General features: G+C 39.1%; 3 protein-coding genes across 5 annotated transcripts; all 3 read left to right on the top strand.

The window, feature by feature from the left end:
* The first annotated feature begins 3,791 nt into the window (after window positions 1-3,791).
* LOC101175650 lies at window positions 3,792-5,504 on the top strand. The gene is made up of 3 exons (XM_004070473.4): window positions 3,792-4,698; window positions 4,790-4,867; window positions 4,945-5,504. The coding sequence occupies exons 1-3, from the start codon at window positions 4,383-4,385 to the stop codon at window positions 5,235-5,237; spliced, it is 687 nt and encodes a 228-aa protein (XP_004070521.1). The 5' UTR covers window positions 3,792-4,382; the 3' UTR covers window positions 5,238-5,504.
* A 618-nt stretch (window positions 5,505-6,122) lies between these two features.
* csad (cysteine sulfinic acid decarboxylase) lies at window positions 6,123-11,653 on the top strand. The gene is made up of 14 exons (XM_011477121.3): window positions 6,123-6,427; window positions 6,516-6,658; window positions 6,747-6,873; window positions 6,960-7,050; window positions 8,105-8,327; window positions 8,441-8,520; window positions 8,999-9,053; window positions 9,142-9,258; window positions 9,346-9,410; window positions 9,515-9,596; window positions 9,682-9,881; window positions 10,194-10,245; window positions 10,327-10,419; window positions 10,597-11,653. The coding sequence occupies exons 1-14, from the start codon at window positions 6,403-6,405 to the stop codon at window positions 10,768-10,770; spliced, it is 1,527 nt and encodes a 508-aa protein (XP_011475423.1). The 5' UTR covers window positions 6,123-6,402; the 3' UTR covers window positions 10,771-11,653.
* A 178-nt stretch (window positions 11,654-11,831) lies between these two features.
* Window positions 11,832-18,351, top strand: LOC101175400 (zinc finger protein 740). Of its 3 annotated transcripts, none has more exons than XM_020704676.2 (7): window positions 11,839-11,959; window positions 13,882-14,033; window positions 14,197-14,424; window positions 14,662-14,796; window positions 14,882-15,011; window positions 15,900-16,018; window positions 16,122-18,351. In XM_020704676.2, exons 2-7 carry the CDS (start codon window positions 13,989-13,991, stop codon window positions 16,269-16,271), a joined length of 807 nt encoding a protein of 268 aa, XP_020560335.1. In that variant the 5' UTR covers window positions 11,839-11,959; window positions 13,882-13,988; the 3' UTR covers window positions 16,272-18,351. The 3 variants fall into 3 exon arrangements, with proteins under 3 accessions (XP_020560337.1, XP_020560335.1, XP_020560336.1); XM_020704677.2 differs by lacking the exon at window positions 11,839-11,959 and adding an exon at window positions 12,072-12,271; XM_020704678.2 differs by lacking the exon at window positions 13,882-14,033 and having other exon boundaries at window positions 11,832-11,959.
* The last annotated feature ends 2,842 nt before the right edge of the window (window positions 18,352-21,193 follow it).

The raw sequence follows: 21,193 nt of genomic DNA, 5'->3' as shown, positions 1-21,193 counted from the left end.
TTCTTTGTAAAAATAGTTGTGAATCATGAACAGACCAAGAAAGGTCATTCGAACAACCCCGTAGAAGCTACGGCATGCTACAACTCTCTGCGCCGCTCTATTCTGATGCATCTACTGTACTTGCAGGCAAATAGATCCATGTACGTCTTTGTTTTCCTCATCTGAGCTGGCATCTGGCTCAAAAATCTGAAGAGCTGGATGGCTGCAATTTCGCTCACCATTTCTGTTGCATCAGTAATGTTAGGTTGGGGGTGTGAGGGGCTGTGCGCTAGCAGGAGAATGTGTAGACAGATGGATGATGGGAAGTTGGGTTCGAGACCACACCACTGCACACCTCATCCTCACTCCGCTTCCAGCTCCAAACCACTGACTGTGCAGACACAGGACGTGGCACGGATGTTCAGCAGGGTAAACCCCAGGAAAGCGGCTGGACCCGATGGAGTTCCTGGGAAGGTTCTGCGGGCCTGTGCCGACCAGCTCTCCCAGGTCTTCACAAAAACCTTTAACCTCTCGCTAGCACAGGCTTTCATCCCTGCTTGCCTGAAGTCATCCATCATCATTCCAATACTGAAAAAGTCATCCACAGCCTGCCTCATGGACTACCGTCCAGTTGCACTCACACCTGTCATCACCAAGTGTCTGGAGCGGCTGCTCCTAGGACACATCAAAGACTGCCTTCCTCCAGCCGTCGACCCCCACCAGTTTTCTTACAAAGCAAATGGACAATATCCATCACCCTCCACACTGCGCTGAGCCACCTGGAACACAGAGACACCTACGCCAGGGTGCTCTTTGTGGACTATAGCTCAGCCTTTAACACAATCATTCCTGACATTCTTGTCAGCAAACTGTCTGACCTAGGACTCCACCCACTCACCTGTTCCTGGATCAAGGACTTCCTTACAAACAGACCACAGACAGTCAAACTCGGACCCTACTTCTCCTCCACCCGGATGCTGAGCACAGGCTCCCTCCAGGGATGTGTAGTGAGTCCTCTGCTGTACACACTGTACACAACAGACTGCAGACCAGCCCACGTCAGCAACATTATAGTGAAGTTTGCAGACGATACTACTGTGGTGGGGTTGATCTCAGGGGATGATGAGACGGGCCACAGAGATGAAGTCCTGAAACTGTCCAGGTGGTGTCAGGCTAATAACCTCATCCTGAACACCACCAAGACCGAGGAGATCATCCTGGACTTCAGGAAGAACAGAGCAGATCCACCTCCACTCTACATCAACGGAAACTGTGTGGAGAGGGTCCACAGCTTCACCCTCCTGGGCACCACCATCTCTGCTGACCTCACATGGTCTATCAACACCATGGCTGTCATCAGGAAGGCACAGCAGCGCTTGTCCTTCCTGAGAAGGCTCAGGAAGAACAATGTGAGCCAGGATCTGCTGGTAACCTTCTACCGCTCAACCATCAAGAGCATCCAGTCCTAATGCATCACAGTGTGGTTCTCCCACTGCACTGAAGCAGAATGGTAGAACTCCAGAGAGTGGAAAAGACAGCGCAGAGGATCATCGGCTGCCCTCTCCCCTCACTGAAGGATATCTACCAGTCACGCTGCCTCAGCAGAGTAACTAGCATCACCACTGACTCCACCCATCCTGCTTTCCCCCTGTTTGAAGTGCTGCCCTCTGGCAGGAGGTAGAGGTTCATCAGAACCAGGACAAACAGACTACGGAACAGCTTTTTTCCACAGTCAATCACTATACGGAATACACACACTTTTTACAAACACTAAATTACTGACTACTACGCATGTGTGCAATAACTGACTTCTGTGCAATAACTGGGTCTCTGTGCAGTAACACACAATATTTATTACAATGCGCTCACTGCAACTCAACTCATTCCATTCTATTTTGTTCATACGTATTTAATATTTAATTCTTTCTTTACATATTGTACATTTTTTGATTAGAGATGTGAATTACAGTATTTTATTTTATTTTATTTTATTTTATTTTATTTTATTTTATTTTATTTTATTTTATTTTATTTTATTTTATTTTATTTTATTTTACTTTATTTTATTTTATTTTGTTTTGTTTTGTTTTATTTATCTTATCTTCACCACTCCAAGGCTGCTACAATTTCATTGTGTCACCATGTACAATGACAATAAAGGATTCTATTTCTGATTCTGATTCTGATTCTGATTCTGATTCTGGGTTACTTCACAGCAACTCAGAGGCACATTTCTAATGAACTACTCTGCAGAAACTATGTCCTAAAAAACGACTTTTTGGGGTTTTTTTATCTAAAAACTATGTAATCATAATTATAATAATAAAGAGGCCACTGGTAATGGTTTTAAAATAGATCAAAAAGATTATCAGAGTGGGACTTTCAGAACTCCTGCAAATGTTGAGTCATATCTGAGAAAAATTAATAAAATATATATGCAAAATTTATGTTATGGTAAAAGTATGAATCTTTTATTTCAGATAGGCACATTTTAATGCAGGTTTCTTATTTATTTATTTATTTATTTTTTATTACCCAAATTCTTGTTGTGTGTTTTTGCAATTGATTCACAAAATAATACCAATTTCTATTTGTTCAAACCAAAGACAGCAACAAAAAAGACACTATTTTTCATGCTACACTGGCTTGCTCTTGACTTGTACACATGCTTTGTTGGGCACACATGTGCACACACCCATCTGTGTAAGGAAACAAAAATCCTAATTTTCCAGGTGCAGATTCTGTGGAAAATGGAGTTTGAGCAGCTCACCCAGAAAATGCATCATTCTCTATCACCACATGCTGAGAGAGTGAGCTATTGTGCCATTCACAAGTACGAGGGGAGATTAAAAAAAAGAAACCTGGATGGAAGCAAGGCTGCGAGTAGGATTCTGCTTGATCAGCTGCTAACTAAGTTCAATGTAATGTTCTGTGCAGAACATGCCCCACTTGGGCTGCAATAATATGATGCCTGCTGAGTGTTCAGTGTAGCATGTGGAGTTGAAAACATTTTCCTATGGAAGTAGACTGCCGCATTTTTGCCTTTTCTCTTCAGCCCTGTGCATTTTCTACATAAAGACTGAGTGGGATTCAAATTTATCTTGTGATAAAGTCAGTAGAAGTGCATAAAGGTCATAAAGGCAGATGAAGTGTGCATTCCTCTCTTGTACAGCACTCCTGCCCGGGTGGGGAAAATAAATAACAAGAATAAATGAATCGTTGTTTTCTCCTCCCACTGTGGGCAGAGAGGAAGCTGGATTTATTCATAGAGCTAATACACACAGTGAGTCACAGTATATACTGTGTGTGGATAAAATGGGCTCCAGAGGCTTTCCTCTCACTCAGAGCAAATACCTGTCCTTGAAAAAGGTATTGATTTGTCATTTCCCACTGCTGAACCTGAGTAAAAAGGTTTAGCAGACGTGACCACGGATTTCTGATAGTATTACACGGTTAGAGTCAAAGAACCTAAACTTGGATATATGGTAAATCTGACATTTTGCACACACAGGAAGATGACAAGAAATATATATTTGGTATTCAAGCAGTGACTCTTCTTTTTCTCAGTCGAAAAGAGTAAAAGTGTCAAACATTTATTGTGACATTCAAACCATTGTTTCCACTGAAGGAAATAAAAATGCTCCACAAAGATGCTAGTTGTAAAAAAAACTTAACAAAAACCTTTAATAAAATTGTAATATTATGTCATCATGACATATTTTTCATGTGGTCTAAAATGTTAAATAAAATTTTAAAGATTTCCAACCTGCAGTTTATCGGTTTCCCCACCAGATGTCACTAAAACGCCAAGGTTTGATGCCGTGAATCCATCTGTCCACTAGGTGGAAGCACACAATTGGGACGTGTGGCGGAGCGCGAAGAAGAAAAAGAAAGGACGCTGTATGCGGAAAAACAGGGAGAAAGAAACACGAAAGTGATGATGTTTTAGCGAAGTAAGATTTTATTTTGAAAGCTAATTTCGCTTAGAAAGAACCCCCGTCCTTATTCCAGGAGACCAAATGTTTATGGAGGTGGACGATAACACGATTACGTGTTTTGTTTCGCACCGCTCCTGAAGAATGAGGATCATGATGATGATATTGTGGAGCTGAAAACATGTAATTCGACCAATTTTAGATAAATGTGTGAAATGATGCAGTGAACGTGGATATTCATACAGCAGTAACTTAGTTCTATTTTTATTTTTTTAACGATGCTTATTTTCATAGCAAAGTAAAGTGAAATCCCCTTACCCGAAGAAGTGGCAAAACTCTGCATCCTTTATGTTGACATTCGCTAAGAGTTTCTGCTGACGATATTTCCTCTTGACAAATATATATATATACAGGTATTTGTTAATCTAACGTTTCTTATCGGGTGTTAAAACACCGAAACATTGAGCCATGAGTGAAGAACCCCTAACACTAGTCCAAGTGATCAGACGCCTTAAAGTGAAGCTGATCGAAATTCTCAGCGCAGATGCAGATTTTGTTCTGCAGCATGCAGACGCTCGCAGTCTGCTGTCTCCTCACGGATACCAGCTGGTGAAATCCTGCCGTGTTCCCAGTGAAAAGGTGACAGAACTTCTGGATCAGATCATCCAGAGAGGTCCCACGGCAGCACAAGGTCTGCTGGAGCTGCTGAAGGATCAGGCTCTCCAGGAGACCTTCCCACTGCTCGCCTCTGTTCAGGAGCTGCAGGCCAACTCAGTGTCTCCAGGTACCAACAAATATAGATCTACCTATTTTTACCAGCCACTTTTCAAAAAAATATACATATTTCGTCCTAAAAGAATAAATCTTTGATTTAGAAGTCGAAAACAACGTATCAAAAAGGCGAAAAGGAGCTCCTGAATCACAAGATCCACCTAAAAAGATTTGCAGCAATGGTGAGATATGCTTTCATCAGGTTATTCTTTGATGCTAAAACCATCACCAACAATCTCCGTTGCTGTCCCTCTAACAGGCTGTGCCTTAGTGAAGGAGAAGCAGCTGATGATGGTCGCTCAAGCCATCGGCAGGTCTTGGAGGGAGATTGGACGACTGGCTCTGGGCGTCCCATCTGTGAAGCTGGAGCAAATAGAGGAGGACCATTCTCAGCATTCGGAGCGAGTCTTCCACATGCTGCGCTACTGGCGCCACAGTCAAAGAGAGGAGGCCACCGCTGCTCGCCTGCACTCCCTCCTCAGTCAGAAGAACTTCGATCTCGCTCCTGAAAATATCGCCTTTCTACTGGAGACAGACGAAGAACATGTTTAGAGAAATCATGTTTATCTTCACATCAGAAGTTCACCAGACTACTTACTTGACATTTGCTAGAATACAATTTATTATGACATTTTTCTCGACTTGTATACATGCATTGAAAATGCATGAAAGTCGTAATTTCTCTCTACGTATTGTTTTGGGTACAAAATTAAAGATTGTATGATAAAACTTTATTTTACAGGCAATTTTCTACATTTAAAGTTTTCCTTTTGATATCACTGCTTAATTAGAGGAATAAATTGTGTTTTATTTTTGCAAGTGTGTGAGTTTCATATAACTGTTTTATACACTATTGAAAAGTTTCTATTTAGCATTGCAAGATGTGTGTGATCAGAAAAAAGTCCTGCTTTTCAAATCAAAATAACTTTTAAAAAAATTTAGATTAGGAAAGAGGAAATATAGACAATGAAAGTAAATTGTACACCAAACTAAATCTTTCACTTTTCAATAAAAAAAGGGTTCAAAAGAACAAGATATCAATGATAGTTTGATAATATATTGTTTTTAATCGCAACTTTCAAGCCAATGACTAATCCAAACTGTGGGACATCCTTTATCAGTTACTACAACTTTCTTTAATTTTCAGGCTGGTTTTTATTTGCAATAGATTTAATATTTTTTAGGGTTTTTAATAAGTCAGTCATGATTTGATCACTTCTACTTTCTTTATATTTTTTTAATGTTTATTTTACATCCCAACCTGTACAGATTCATATTTGCTTTTGCCCTGAAAAATGTGTCTTCATCTTGGTCCTTATCAGGATATGAGGAAGTCTTAAGCACTAGTACTTTCACTCCAACTGTACAATTCAAAAGTATTTGTAATGTAGTCACAGTAATTACTCATTTTCATCTCTGAAATTTAATGTGTCGGCTCCTAAGATGCTCTTGGTTCTTCATGAAAGTGAAAGCTTCACTTAGTTAGCTAAAATAAGTTTTTTTGTTTTTTTTAATGCCCTTTCAAAATGAATCACAGCATTCTTGTTTGGTTTTCCCACACTCTACAATCGTGTCAGACAACATTAATTAACTTCTGGTGCAGGACAAAGGTTGAGTCCAGCCTACTCCTCACTCTTCTGTTGCAGCCATTTTCCACCATCTGTGTGGCTGGTATCAAACGGCAGCAGAGATTTTGGACTCATTTTAGAGCATACCGATGGCAAAAACATCTCCGTTCTCCTGTAAGTACAGTGTGTAACATCTGCCTGTTTATGTTGGACAGCAGCCCCTTAATCTTAAGTGTTTCTGTTTAAACTATTGCATCAACAGCAGATGGAGGGACTTTGGAACCAGCCCTCCGGGATTTAACTCAGCCTCTTATTGATCACGCAGAAGGCCAGCTCTTCTTGAATGAGGCCTTCAAAATTATAGTGGAAGAGGTGCTCCGCAAGGGAACAGATGCTGAAGAAAAGGTGCCCTTTGAAGCTTTTAAGTGTCTTACGGATCGTGTTACAGTTGCCGTTGGGAGCAAAGCTGGTAATCCATGAACTGCTTATGCAGGTGTGTGAGTGGAGAGAGCCTGAGAGTCTGGCTCTGCTGCTGGATCTGCAGCTGAGAGACACGGGAGAGTCACAAGACAGGCTCCTGCAGAGAGTCAGAGATGTTGCAAAGTACAGCATTAAGACGAGTAAGAATCACAGTAACTGCAAAATAAAGTCAGCTCTATTTCTTCTTCTTTTTCGATTGATGACTCTGTTTTATTGTATATTTCAGGTCACCCACACTTCTTCAATCAGCAGTTTGGTGGGGTGGATTATCATTCTCTGGCTGGACGCTTCCTTACTGAGGCCCTCAACACTAACCTGTAAGAAATATCAGTAAATAGTCATTAAAATTATGGAGGGCTTCAAAATTTCTGATAATGTCAGTAACTGATAGTCGAAACCTTTGAATAAAAGCCAGTTTTAAATGATACATTTTTAAAGTGTTTTTGTTTTTTGATGCCAGACTTGATTGTTTCTAATCCGGTTATTGCAGAGCGAACACAACCTTCACTCTTGCAAGCTCTAACGATGGAAACGTTTACGAAAAGAAAGTAAAGCTTTACATTTTCCCAGCATAATCAGAATCCAAACAAAATGGTTTATAAACCCCAAAAATTGAAGACTCTATGTGGCTTTAGTGTATAGGAGATCTGAGTGGTAAGCCTTGAACTGTACACTACCACTGCAGCTCTGATGGGAATTCCTTAGCAAGGCAGAAACACAAAGTTCAAGTGTCTTAACAGGTCCTTATATAACAGTATTCGTTCAGCAGAGTCATCCCACAGGTGTTCGTCCTTTACATCACTTCACTGATCAAGATAACAAACCAAATGCTTTAACTAAATCTGTAAAATGCAATACCCGCAGTTTTCAGTATCAGTCCTGCATTGTTATTCATAAGACTGATAAAAATATAGCTTCCAACTTTTAAAAAGTTTATTTTCCCAGGGCAGGTTTTGTCCTTATTCTTCAGTTCCAACAGAATTTTTCATTTTAGTTTATCAGTAAAACTAACAGCAAATCTATGTATCTGATATTCCACTGCAAGTGTGTGTTTGTTTTTGCCCCAAAGACATGATTTATTCAAAGACTGACTTAGAATCGGAAACTGAAATTCTCAAAACAAAGCCGTATATAAAACCTGTCTCAAGTAAAACTATGTGGGATCTAAACCATCTCAGAGAAAATATGCTGTAACTGCTTCAGGTAGGTATAGGTTGTTATAATGCATTGTCTCGTGTGAAAAAAAACTATAAAGAAAAAGTCATAATCCCCTATGGGATTGTTTGAAATCCAATTTGAATGAAGTTAAATCTACCAAAACACTAGTACTGAAATCCTGAGTAATTTTTCACATGTTGTTGTGACCGACAGCTTCACCTACGAAGTGGCACCTGTCTTTGTGCTGATGGAGACTGAGGTTCTCAAAGCATTGCGTCAGCTGGTGGGATGGACGGATGGTGATGGCATTTTTTGCCCAGGAGGGTCCACCTCCAACATGTATGCCATGAACCTTGCTCGCTACAAACTATTTCCAGAGGTCAAGACCAAGGGGCTGTGGGCTCTTCCTCGACTGGCCATCTTTTCATCCCCAGGGGTCAGAGCAGTCATGGAGTCCTGCATGTTCTGTTAGATCTGTAGAAATGTTATGAACAGGTTTTTGTATTTTTGTAAGATTTATGCCAGCAAATGTTTCCTTGTGTTTTACAGAGCCATTACTCTGTACAGAAAGGGGCTTCATATCTGGGTTTTGGAACAGACAGTGTCATCTTAGTAAAAGTGGATGATGGGTAAGAGACATCTTTTTTGAAAGCTAAGAGCACAGAGGCTTAGATTACCTTTTCTGCTCTTAGACTATTCTAACTTATTATTATTGTTATTGTCTTTTCAATTCATGATTTATTAAGTCAACTAAAACTTGCATCAAATTTATTGTTGTTATTATTTTAGTAAATACATGGAGCATGCTAAAAACCTCAGTTCCATTTACTTAAATGGTGTTAACTCACAATGACTTAAGTGTTTCCTTTCCAAGTGTGAAGAAAATACCCAATTACACAATATAGACCAGCTACAACTCCCATTATAGTTTTGGAAATCCTATAAGAATACTATAAAAGCAAAGGGCTTTGTTGGAAAAATAACCATGAGATCTTAAAGAACACAAAAACATTGTTTATCTTTGCTCTAAATGATCAAAATCAAACTCAGTAAATTAAACTCAACCCTTTTGTTGTGTGAATTTAACAATTTTCCCCCTTTTCTTAGTGGTCGCATGATTCCAGAGGATCTTGATGCAAAGATAGAGCTGGCTAAATCTCAGGTAATTCAAGAATGTCAGGTGTTGAAGTGGACTAAATGCACTATAAATCTGAGAATTTAAGTGTTCTTGTGATTTTCTGCTGTCAAAGGGTTTCGTACCACTACTAGTGAGCTGCACATCAGGCACCACAGTGCTGGGATCCTTTGACCCCCTGGATTGCATAGCTGACGTTTGTGACAAACACCAGCTCTGGATGCACGTTGATGTAAGTCTTCCATTGGAAAAATACACATTTTGATGTGTTATATAGAATCCTGCTGTGTATTTCTGTTGTTGTCGTCTCTTGTTTTAGGCTGCGTGGGGAGGAAGCGTGCTCTTTTCCAAGCAGCATAGACACCTAATGAAAGGAGTTGAGAGGTAATGTGGGCCAAAACAATATAATCTGTGTACTTTACAAGAATAGATCTACAGGGATCAGCAGATGTGATCATTTTGTGTATGTATATCTATGTGTGCTTAAGAGCAAAGTCTGTATCATGGAATCCTCATAAGATGCTGCTGGCCGGCCTCCAGTGTTCTGCCTTTCTGCTGCAGGATACCACGGTTTGTTTTTGCACCGTAAAGCAAATAAACCTTCATGTTTTTCATTAAACAGATTTGTAATTTTTGATCGTTCTGTGTTTACCAGAATCTCCTGAAACGATGCAACTGTGCCAACGCATCATACCTCTTCCAGCAGGACAAATTCTACGATGTAAACCTAGACATAGGGGATAAGTCTGTGCAGTGCAGCCGCAAGGTGGATTGTCTGAAACTGTGGTTGATGTGGAAAGCTGTCGGCTCCACTGGCTTAGAGCATCGTGTGGATAAAGCTTTTCTTCATGTGAGGTAAGTAAAGAATTTCTGTCTTTTAAAATGTATGTTGGTTTATTATCTTTGTTATCTTTGTTTATTAGTTATCACAGTAAAAAAAATGACCAATGACAAGAGTTGAGAGTATTTACATTGCTAACAAATATGAAGTTCTCAACTTTCTAACAAGCAATTTTAAACATCACCCAGAAACTGTACTGAGCAACGACTGTCTGTTGCAAAATACAGCTCAAACATTTCTTTAAGTCTGAGTTATTAAAAAGATTGTTAATTTAGGTAAGTTCAACACATAATTTTCCTCTGGAAAAGTAAATCCTGTTTATGCAGGTATTTATTGGAACAGATGAAGAAAAGAGATGGATTCCAGCTTGTGAGCACTGTAAGTCAATGTTTGGTGTATACAGTGTATTTTTTCTCTAGTTAGATGCTGAAACCCCATGGTTGTGTGTTGTATTCACAGCAGCCAGAGTTTGTAAATGTGTGCTTCTGGTTCATACCACCAAGTCTGAGAGGGAAGGAGGGAAATGCTGATTACCAGGATAAATTGGCAAAAGTAAGTATCCAAAACCCACAAGCAAAATAAGTGGTGTCCATTTGCAATATTTCTAATTATCACCTACTTTAAAGTTTTTGCATTTATGTTGAAACACACTAAATGTAACGTTTTTCAGAGTTTCTCTTTTGTGTAAAAAAAAATTTTCATCCATTTTTTTTGTTTGTTTTTGCTAAGGTTGCTCCAGTCATTAAGGAACGCATGATGAAAGAGGGAACAATGATGGTGGGCTACCAACCTCTCGGAGACTTAGGGAACTTTTTCCGTGTGACTGTGTTCTCTCCTCATATTTGCCATAAAGACATGGACTTCTTCCTTGATGAAATAGAACGACTTGGAAAATGTTTGTGATCATTATCAGTGTGGGAATGTGTGTGTGAGTGAGAGACTGGAACTGTGACTGTAAAGCACTTTGGGTCTTAATCAAGGTAGAAAAGTGTTATATTCATGACCATTCTCACATCGTTAGTAATGAAATTAAGAATTAGATTTAAGAAAATCCAATGTATGCATTCATAACTGTGTTATTATTCCATGGAATTAAATGTAGAATAATAAAAATTGCACAAAACTATTCTATTAGAAAATCGCAAACCTTTTCTTTTAAAATTGTGGTTTTTATCAAAATAATTTCAGTTATTTCAAAATTCCTTTGCAAATTAGACTAAAATGGAAGGGAGTAGTTCGCAAAAAATAGCTAATTTTCACCTTTTCTATTTATGCACTTGAATCAAATTACAATTATAGATATGTTGATACGTGTTAGTTAAACACCTGAAAAACAGAAATTAAGCATAGGTCAATAATTTCATTTTAGAAAGATAATATGGCTTTTTCCTTAAAATAGCTAATTATATTGACTAATTAAGGTCTTTGAGCGAATAAGTGAATATTTAAATTACTAATCAAGTGTAGGGCAAAGAAAAAGAAGAAAGGGTAATTACAAATAAGTTTCATATTATGAGCTCCATGAATGTTCGTTAAAGTTTCTTTTTTACTGATTAAATGAACACTACAAGGGCTCAAAGATATGTACAGTATACAATATTGACAACAATCCGAATTCTTCAACAGTCAGAAAGACAGAAAAAGTGTTTTTTTTATTCTAAAAGGCTGCTCTTTAAATACCATAAATGATTCGCCTTGTTATGTAAATGAGTAGCATTTTTTCGTGTAAAGATTTTATTGTTATTATATTTGCCTGAAAATATGAATAAAACATTACATAAAGGGACACAAACTCGTTTTTAATTATTGTTAATTATTTTGTAACGCTTAATTTTGTTTAGTATATTGTCTTCAAATTTAGTGCACTGTAGACAATAAGTAAATCTTTCTTTTTGAAATATGCGATTTATTTCTGTGCCTTCCTGGCAAATGGGGGTGAGTCTGCATTAGTCACGTGTCTGGATTCGTGACCAATTAGGACTCTTCTTGGGGAGCACTTCCGGTGCTAGTGTTTCCTGTCACTGTTTGTAAACTGAAAAAAAATTGGAAGTGCGACAAGAAATAGTATTTTGGGTGGACTTGGAATCGAAAGGTAAACGGGCAACATTGCAGCGCATTTGACCTTCTGTTTTCTAGAGGTTTTTGAATCCTCCGTTCGTCACGGTTTTGCCTCCTCGGAGAGGCTTAATAATGAGGTCGGTGTTGAGCTCGCACGCCCTGGCTGGCTGTTGTTGTGTTGTCTGGCGTGGGGGTGGGGGTGCAGCTCTCCCATGCAAGAGTTGTCCCAAGACCTCTACTAGCTAGCTAGCTGCTGTCTGTGTTCTGACTCTAAAACTATCCAGATCCGCTCGGGTCCAGTCGGCTTGGTAAAGTGGTTTTCCGAAGGTGCTCGCGAAAGCCTGAGGTGTTTAAATTTATTCTCTTCGGCCAAAAACGCCGAAGATTTGTTCCTTGCTAGGCTTAAGCTAAGCTCGCCGTTTGATCGTGCTTGCTAATTCAAAATCATAAACCGAACGACCCCCATATTAATTAATTATGAAAAAGCTGCACGTGAAATCACACGTAATGTTTAATCAAATGTAGTAGAGTTCGTAGTTATTAGCATTGTTTTAAGCCTAAATTCTGAGATACGTAAAATAAACTTTCAGATCATTTATATTCTTTGTTTTGCTGTCAGCTCTGGGATCAGATCTGAATACTAGTGTAGCTTCTATATTGTTAAGTGTAACATCTTACAATCATATCTCGGTGTTTTGCTATATTTTCAGTACTCAGGTGGTAAACATCTTCAGCAGGATGTGTCTCTTTAGTAGCCTCACTCACATCTTTTTTTTATGTCTGATTTTAAACATTTTCTTTAAACTGATCATATTCATTTTTTGTTAGTTTGCAATTTAGTTCTCCCCTAGTAACAGATTGTTTTTTGGTTGTTCTTGTTTTTTGTTTGTTTTGTTGTTGACGTTTTTTAAATGACTTGGTATTTTTTTCCAAATATCAAATGTAAAAGCAATTTCTGATGATTAAATTGTTTTTTCATCCTTGTTTGTGCACCTTGTGACGAAGCATTTCGTCATGTTAACTGCCTTACAAACAATTCTTCATCATTGCACAAGATTGCCTTCATGTTGTTATCAGCACATCTAACGTTTTACAAATGTGTGACTTTAGTTAGGCACATACTTGGGCAGACAGAAAAACATTCGGCTACAGAGTTTTCTTTTCTTTCATAAACTTTAACAGCTTCTCCAGGACTTGTTGGAGCACCAAACGTGTGTGAGATTTCCAAGACCAAAGTTTAACTTTCACACGACAAACGTTTTGCAAGCTATCAATTCTTGCAGATCAGTTTTGATGTTATGGTATTGTATCTTTGACCATATGCCTTTAAAAATAAAACACCCGTCAGATTCTGCAGTTTCATGGTCCTTTTAAATATTAAGGGTCTTCATTCCTTGCTATTGGAATGTTCTGTTAGACATGGAGTCCCCCAGCGATAGGATTTTGAATGTCGACCGTTTTTATGTGGTAAATTTGTATTATTCTTTGATCAGAGCTGAATTGCTGAGCATCTGTTGCAGTTTCTGGTGATGGGTTGAGGAAAGTGACCTTCAGTTTTTCTAGTTTAAATCTGATAGCTTTGTTAGACTTTTTTAATCAGTGAAAGTCAGTTTCCGCATTTCCCCATATAGTTTGTTAGAGCAAAATATGGTTTTTACCTTTATATATAATTATATCTGGGGTTAGGGTTGATGATATGATAATTTTCTGGCACAAATTAAGTCTGTTTTTTTTTCATGTGTAATAAAAAAAAGCTTTTTAAATTGTATAGCATTGCTGCTCTCATGTTAGGTTTTGTTTGGTTTCTTTACTCTTCATCAAATTGATTCATTTTTTGTGTGTTTGTCAGACACACCAACAGGAGACATGCGCCAATCTTTTTCTCTGACCTGACAGAAGAAATTAATTCAGGTCTTCAACATCTGGTTATATATTTCCATATGCCTCTATTTTCAGGCTTTGGCCCCTGATGATTTGGGGGTGGTCTCATCTCTTTTGTCTCCCCTCATCCTGAGCGAAGCCCCCCCTGTCCCCTCAAACACACACGCATTCAAACCTCGGCGATGACACACCATTCCAACAATTCAGTTCGAGACCATATGAAATGGGTCAGTGGAAGTCTTTTCATCTCCAGAATCACCATCATGGTTGCATTAATCTGTCACTCGCATTGCTCAGCCTCACCTCCAAGTCCCCCCCCTTTGTTTCTGGTAGGAGTCCTGTCCCCTCCACCCCTTTCTATTTGCTCTAACGCGTTGTTTGTGCTGCCAGGCTGGGTTGCTGGGCTGCGAGGCGGTGCTGTCCAGTATGGCCTTGATGCAGGCCAACAACATCCCAGGCCAGAAGAAGGTGATGTCATCCTTGGGTCAGGGCCACAGGTCCAGTCCTGAGAGCCACCACTCGCAGCACGGCCACAACCACCACGGCCACCAGGTTCACCACGGACAAGGCCACCACAGCCACATGGGAAACCAGTCGGGCGGGAGCTGCCCACCTCTGGTGAGAAGCATGGCTCCATCAGCTCATTTTTTTCAGTTAAAACGCTAGACTTTATCAATTATACATGATCTTAATCAGTTGATCAGGAGAGGCTATGGCAAAGAAAACAAATGTTATGGATTGTTGGTAGTTGTGATTACACTTTGGATGCTATTTCAACAAATCAACTTCTTCTAACAAGTTCTCTCAGCCGTCTATGTACCAATAGTTAACGTTCTGTTTTTTTTTTCCCAAAAGCTAATCCGAAAAGACGGAGATTATCACTCATCAAGGATAATTGAGAGTAAAGATATGCAGACAAACCAGAATATGCAACCCAAGAAGAAGCACAAAAAATCTGGGTCCTCCAACAAGGTGAAAGAGAAAGTGGAGGTGAGTATTTTTCCAAATCCAGGACTCAAGATCAGGTGATTTTGATTTTTTTCCTTCTTTAACTTTGTTGTGTTCATGTTTGCAGCATATCCTGCCGCCGATTGTAATGGATGATGACAACTCCCTGAAAGTCCAGAAGAATTTCATCTGCGATCACTGTTATGGAGCTTTCCGGAGCAGCTACCACCTGAAGCGACATATTCTCACGCATACAGGTGAACACTTGAGGAACATTGATTCACATGAGTGTGGCTGAAGGTTAAACACTTCCACATATTCAGTGAGGCTAAAGCCTTAGTCCCAACTGTCTTTGGGGGTGGATACGGGCTGTCTGTGGGTGAAAAATGGGCAAACCTGGACGTAGAAAAATGTAAGATTGTAGACAACCCGGTGAGCCCATGAGGCCAAACTGTTTGTGGACATTTTTTGTCTACAGGCAGGTTGTAGTGAAAACTTAAGCAACATGTAAGGGTAAAAAGAGAGATGTAGGGGAGACGCAGATGTGTCTTACGGATTTTTCCTTTTTTCCCCCCGAGTGCTGCGCACTGCGCAGGAAGCCCGCTAATGCTTTTCAAGGGTTTCCAGGCTGCACCCTTTGTGCAGCCTGGAAACCTGTTAGAAATGAGGAAATAAGATAGTTTAGTTTGTGGGGAGATCCTACAGTCACTTGCGTATCACCCATGTATAAAGCATTTGCCCTTGGTCAATCTGGGGCTTGGACATCATAAGTGCGTTTATTATGTTTTTTTACAAACGCCTTATGATCCATTTTTATGAATGTCCCTTAAGGTGGTCACACAAGCCACAATGGAACTGCAAGACACACCTGTTCTCCCTTTAAGATACAACCGCACCTCTCTCAACCCAAAAACCTGCAGCACCCGTACGGGTGCCCCCCCTTCCCATACGGGTGCATGTGACTAAGGCTTAAGTTGCAAAACTACAGATTAGTGTCACCTTTATAATTTCCTCCAACAATGGCTTTGTGTACATGGGATTTAAAACATATCTAGTTTTTTTGTCACTGCTCCTATGTGTCATGAGATTAAACTAAAATCTGAGCGAAAACTGAAAAGCTGGTCCACACATGTGGTTGCTTACAGGGGAAAAGCCCTTTGCTTGCGATGCGTGTGAAATGCGGTTTATTCAGCGCTACCACTTAGACAGACACAAGAGGGTGCACAGCGGAGAGAAGCCGTACCAGTGTGATCGCTGCCATCAGGTCAGTCTACTTTTTTTTTTTTGGATTGTTTGTATTTAGCACAATCTCCATTTATAAAATACAGCACTAACTGAATCACACTTTATTTTTTGCTTCACTGAAGAACTTCTCGCGGACAGACCGCCTGCTGAGACACCGACGGTTGTGCACAGTTGGGGTCAGCAAAGAGGAAAACCAGTACTCCCAGGATGCTCCTACCCATACAGCTTCCTGGAGTCCCTTACACCCCTCCAGCAACCGTCTGACTGTCTGATTGCTTCCTGACAGCAGTCTGCATCTCAACACAGTCACCCAACCTAAAGAGAAAGCCTAATCCAAGGGCGACCAAACTTTAATTTGCTTTCACCTGCTCAGTTGTGGAGCTTCATATTGGATCTTTGTACTTTTTTTTCTTTCTTTTTTTGTTTACTTAATTCATGTCTCAAACAGGAGGGGATGGAATAATTTGGACAGCAGGTTACAACAGCAAAAACTGAAATGACTGGACTGACATGTGTTTTGAAAGTTTGCAAATGCATCTGTTTGGAGTTGCTACCCAAAAAAGATTTTAGCTGCACGTAATATGTATTTAATCCCAGTTCAACCCCATTTTTGCCCCCTTTTTGTATTTTTTCTAATCTGGATGCACCCACTGTAACATCCAACATTTTAGCGTGAAGTCCTGGTTGTCACCTCTGTTCTTCTGCTGGAAGGCAATAAGCTTGTAGGTGGTTCCTGGTACGTTCTACCTTTAAGAAAAAAGTACCCCGCCCGTTAAGGTTACATGAATGTATACAGATCTACAGTTCCAAGTTGTTGTCATAGAGAAAGATTTCAGATAGTGTCTCATTTTGAATAGATATTACTTTCTTTTTTTTTCATCTGTAAAAAAAACTTCAGCGATGAATTTAACCTCCTACCTTTTAATCACTGGAGAAACAGTCATCAATAATATGTAAATAGTAAAAACAAAAAACAAAAAAACACTAAAGGTTTCAACTAATCCAGCATTTACTTAGTTGTGTAGCTCCTGTTTGCGCACATACTCAGAAATCTACTTTGTTTTAAAGATATTTAGTCCTGATTTTTATTAGCAAAAACCGTTAGTTGTATTAATGTAAAGATGGACAGGTTTAATAGAAGCCCAGATTTTATAAAGTCGGTGGATAGTGACCTTTTTTTTAGTCAGTGGATGTAGGAATCACCTGTAGAATGAGGTGTTTCCCTGACATGCTTCTGTAAAATGAATACCATCATAAAAGCCATTTTTGCTGTAACTTTTCCTTTAAACCACTGTATGCTCGTTTTTTTTCTTAACAGTTAATATTTGATTAGATTTATTTTTCCTTTTCCTTTGTGAAGTACTTGGGGAACGGATGAGCATAGTATTCAGACTTGAAATACTCCGAATGCACGCTCTCTTAAATCTGAGAAATGTAGAAATCAATTGTCATATTTAACATTTCCCACCTCTTTATGTTTTAATCCCGAGACTGTGACAGTGGCTCCAATAAATCCTATTCATTTAAAAAAAAAAAAGCCAACATAGATTTTATCCATACGTTTGGAGCGCTGACCTATCCATGACTGAACATGATCAGACTGCAGTGCCACCTCATTTCATGTCTCATTTAACTCAACTGCTTTCAGTAAATATGGATGACTTCTGTTTGTAGAGACAAAGTGCAGGCCTGCATGCAGTTAAATCAGACTGTAAACAATGAATTCACTCAGATCGGTTGTAAAGTTTAAATGTGTTTTATTTTCGTTTATACTTTTTCCTTTTTAGACCCCATTTTCTTTTTTTTAATAAATCATAGACAAGTAGCACTGTTGCTATCAGGCTTTTCGGTTGTTTGTAGGGAGTTTGGGACCTGCCCTTTTAGTTTTTGATGTTTTTCAAAAAATGTTTTCCAATTGTTGAAATAGTTTGCCAGACCTCTGAAAGTAAACCAGTCTTGACATCATTAGAATCTTAAAATCTTCTTTTCTTCCCAACAGCTTAAAAAAAAAAATGGACATCAACTTTGGAAAGAAACAAAACAAAAACTGCGACTTGTATCTTTTAGTGTTTTATCTATGATTAGTTGTTTCTATTTTTATTTGTATTTTTATCATTTGCATGCATTTCTTAAATGATCCTTGTAGATTTTTTTTTTTGCTTTGATTTTTTTATGAAAGCATCGACCAGTTTTTCTGTTCAGGACTGAAGTGAAGTCAATTCTGACTAGAAATTTAGTGCTGAGTGGCATTTTAAGGGTCGTGTTATTTTATTCTATTTTCTGTCACCTGTGACCATGCTGTTCATGTAATCTACAACAAATTGAACATAAATTATTTTGTGTCAATGCAGATTTCAGTTTTTGTTTTTTGTCTTTTAGCATATTTGTGCAGATGCTTCACAGACTGGTAATACATCAGTTATGCCAGCAGATGGCAGTCATGACCTTAGAAATCAGTCTATAGAATAGACAAAGCATTTTATTCCACTGGAGATTGTGAGTGTGAACATTAAAGTAAATCATCTGAAATGTTAGTTGTAAGTGACTTGAATTAGTGAGAAATGCAGTCATTGTTTCATTTTAAGTGCGAGTACAAGTATTTTAACTTAAGTTTTAGATAAACATTAAGTTCTTCTTTAGGTCAAGGATGTGCACAAAAACTAAAAAAACTACATTTTAAAAAATCAATTTAAAGGGGTGGTGCAGTTAAATAATATGTAAATTAAAATAGATCCTGTTTATTCTCGCACTTTCAGCAAAAAATTAAAAGTAAAAGCTTTCTTAATCTTACTTTGGACAGCATCATTTTCTCTTAAGGGACAGTTTTAGGTGGTAGGGGGGTTGGATCTGGCTGTAGTTGTGTGATCATTGAGTTGATAATTTTGCACAAATACAATATTTTCATTAATCTAATGGAAGTGGACAGTGACAGATGCACGGATGTGTGAGGCTGAAAGCTGCATTCTGCAGAGGTTCAAAAAAGTCTCTCTGTAATCCTGCCTGTGGAGGTGCTGCCACACTGATGACATGGTAGTATTGGGAGATCGTGGCCTTTGGAGCCTCCTTCTTTGACACTGACTCTGGCTTTAATTCCAACATTAGAATAGGTGGGATGAGCTCAACCTGAAGGTTTCTGGGAGTGTGCGTCCACTCCCTTGAGAGACTTGCCCTCCCCTCCACAGCCTGATTTACAGCACCCAAAGGCCCCCAGCTCTTTACAATGGAACTTCTTAAGTGAGGAAGATGGGGAGGAGATCAGAGTGGGGAGATAACACTCCATCTTCGAGCACAAAGTGCTGAAATCATCCAGGGTCAAAATCATCTGAGCGAGACGGATCGTAGAGTGGGTCCAGAATGAGAGAGTGGGAGGGCATGACTCTCACTATCAGGAAGAAGCTTCTTCTTCGTGCTCACCTTTATTGATAGATGAGGGAGGAAGATGTCCGCCAAACAAATTCCTCCAACAACCAGTAAATCTTAGCTGCCTGTGCACATAGTGGCTCCTCAAACACATGCGTGGTTCAGAGGTTTACAAAAACAAGTGCTCTGCAGCATCAATGCTCAGTCTGCAACAAATGTTTGGCCATGCAAAGATCAAACACATCCCAGCCTCTCTGCGAATGATTGAAACCCTCCCAACAATAGCTCCTGCTATCTCCCTCTCCCTGAGGTGTTGGAGAGCCTTTTCATCTCAGCTTTGATTAATAAAGGAATCGCTGGTTGGTTGAAAGCAACGATCTGCCCGTTCTGAGCATCCATCACGCCTGTGACAGCCCACCTCTCCGTGTTAATTAGCAGTGATATTTAAGCTGTCGGAGGTGTTCCATGGCTGTCAGCGTGGTGGCTGTGTCGCTGATCATTAAAATTTCAATTTTCCTGTCTAGGTTACCCCCCATTCCCCTCAAAACCTCACAGAAGATCTACTTGAGAAGCACAGACCAAAAGGATTAAGAATTTCTTCGGTGAAAAATTTGAATTAAAGGAATTGTCAACCGTGTTGGTGATCTGTCTTTTTCATGCATTCAAATCCACTTTGTCAGCAGGAAAGTAAAAACATCAATTTGACTTATCACACTCGCTCAGTAATTATGAGAAATGACATGGAATAATTTGCCATAAATCCAAAGTTCTCATCAAACAACGAGCAGAGAAAATGTGACTGAATTACTTATTAATGATTACCAAATATTGCAATATTCTCTTACACCTGGGGGCTATTACTAAGAGATAAATTTTTAAAGGAGCTGAATTCTTGTCCATTTACACCCAAAAGGTGTAAAACACCAAAATGAGGATTTTGAAAGAATAAAATGAAAGAATAGCTAGGTCAGATGAAGAGCAATATAGGGAAAGTCAAGCATTTGGCACCAACGTGAAATCTGCTAAAAAGGCTTTGAGTTGGTACACATTCAGTTTAGCGTCCACTGGGTGCCACAATATTACTTTCCCCAAAATCAAGAAAACGATCAGGTGAAATACAAGTGGGACGCCTACCAACTAGCTGCCTCCCATAATGTTTCTGATGGGAACAATCTGTCATTCCATGCCTCTGAGTGTCCCACATTGAAATGTCTGTCACCACTTTTCCAATTAGTGTAACTCAGGAAGATGAATTAGCATCGCCACAGCACACCCAGGACCAGTGAGCTGACACAGAGGACATGGAATGCAAAAGTTATCACCCTTGTGAGTGATAGCAAGAGAAAAGTTCCATCTTTCGATCGGCACAAGATTGCAATATTTGTGTTTCATTTGGTTTGATAAACTTAAACAGCACTTAAAACAAATCTACCACTCGTTTAAAATTCAAATGATTTCACAAACCTTTACCAAAATAATGATGGAACCCATTCATTGAGTGGAAAGTCCTCCGAGTTTGTCGTGTCTCTTCACGCTCAGACACACTTTCCCTACCAAATGATTTAAAAAAAGTATTTGAACACATGCTAAATAATAGTACATAAAAGTAAAGATTTGAATAACCTACACCTTTTTACCCCCTGTGTCCATAATCCTTCCTAAAGTGGGATCTTTTGTTTAAAAAAACATAGAAAAAATATAAAAAACATTTCAAAAAAACAATCAAACTGCAAACTATTTTACCCTTGAAAAAATGTAAAACCTTGTTTTTAGAAATAGGATATTTTACTAGACAATTTTTAATGTTCAATAAATGTTCACAAGTCAGACTGGC

This window comes from Oryzias latipes, chromosome 7 (genome assembly GCF_002234675.1).
Source record: "Oryzias latipes chromosome 7, ASM223467v1".
NCBI classification, from domain to species: Eukaryota; Metazoa; Chordata; class Actinopteri; order Beloniformes; family Adrianichthyidae; genus Oryzias; species Oryzias latipes.
Note: the sequence above shows the minus strand (reverse complement) of the source record. Positions and strands in the feature narration are given on the sequence as shown.

Coding starts and splice junctions, on each gene's coding strand:
- LOC101175650 (XM_004070473.4), top strand. CDS start 4,383: ATGAGTGAAGAACCCCTAACACTAGTCCAAGTGATCAGACGCCTTAAA. Junction 4,699..4,789: donor GGCCAACTCAGTGTCTCCAG/GTACCAACAAAT, acceptor TCTTTGATTTAG/AAGTCGAAAACAACGTATCA. Junction 4,868..4,944: donor TAAAAAGATTTGCAGCAATG/GTGAGATATGCT, acceptor TCCCTCTAACAG/GCTGTGCCTTAGTGAAGGAG.
- LOC101175400 (XM_020704676.2), top strand. CDS start 13,989: ATGACACACCATTCCAACAATTCAGTTCGAGACCATATGAAATGG. Junction 14,034..14,196: donor TTCGAGACCATATGAAATGG/GTCAGTGGAAGT, acceptor TTGTGCTGCCAG/GCTGGGTTGCTGGGCTGCGA. Junction 16,019..16,121: donor AGTGTGATCGCTGCCATCAG/GTCAGTCTACTT, acceptor GCTTCACTGAAG/AACTTCTCGCGGACAGACCG.
- csad (XM_011477121.3), top strand. CDS start 6,403: ATGGCAAAAACATCTCCGTTCTCCT. Junction 7,051..8,104: donor GAGGCCCTCAACACTAACCT/GTAAGAAATATC, acceptor TGTGACCGACAG/CTTCACCTACGAAGTGGCAC. Junction 9,054..9,141: donor TAGAGCTGGCTAAATCTCAG/GTAATTCAAGAA, acceptor CTGCTGTCAAAG/GGTTTCGTACCACTACTAGT.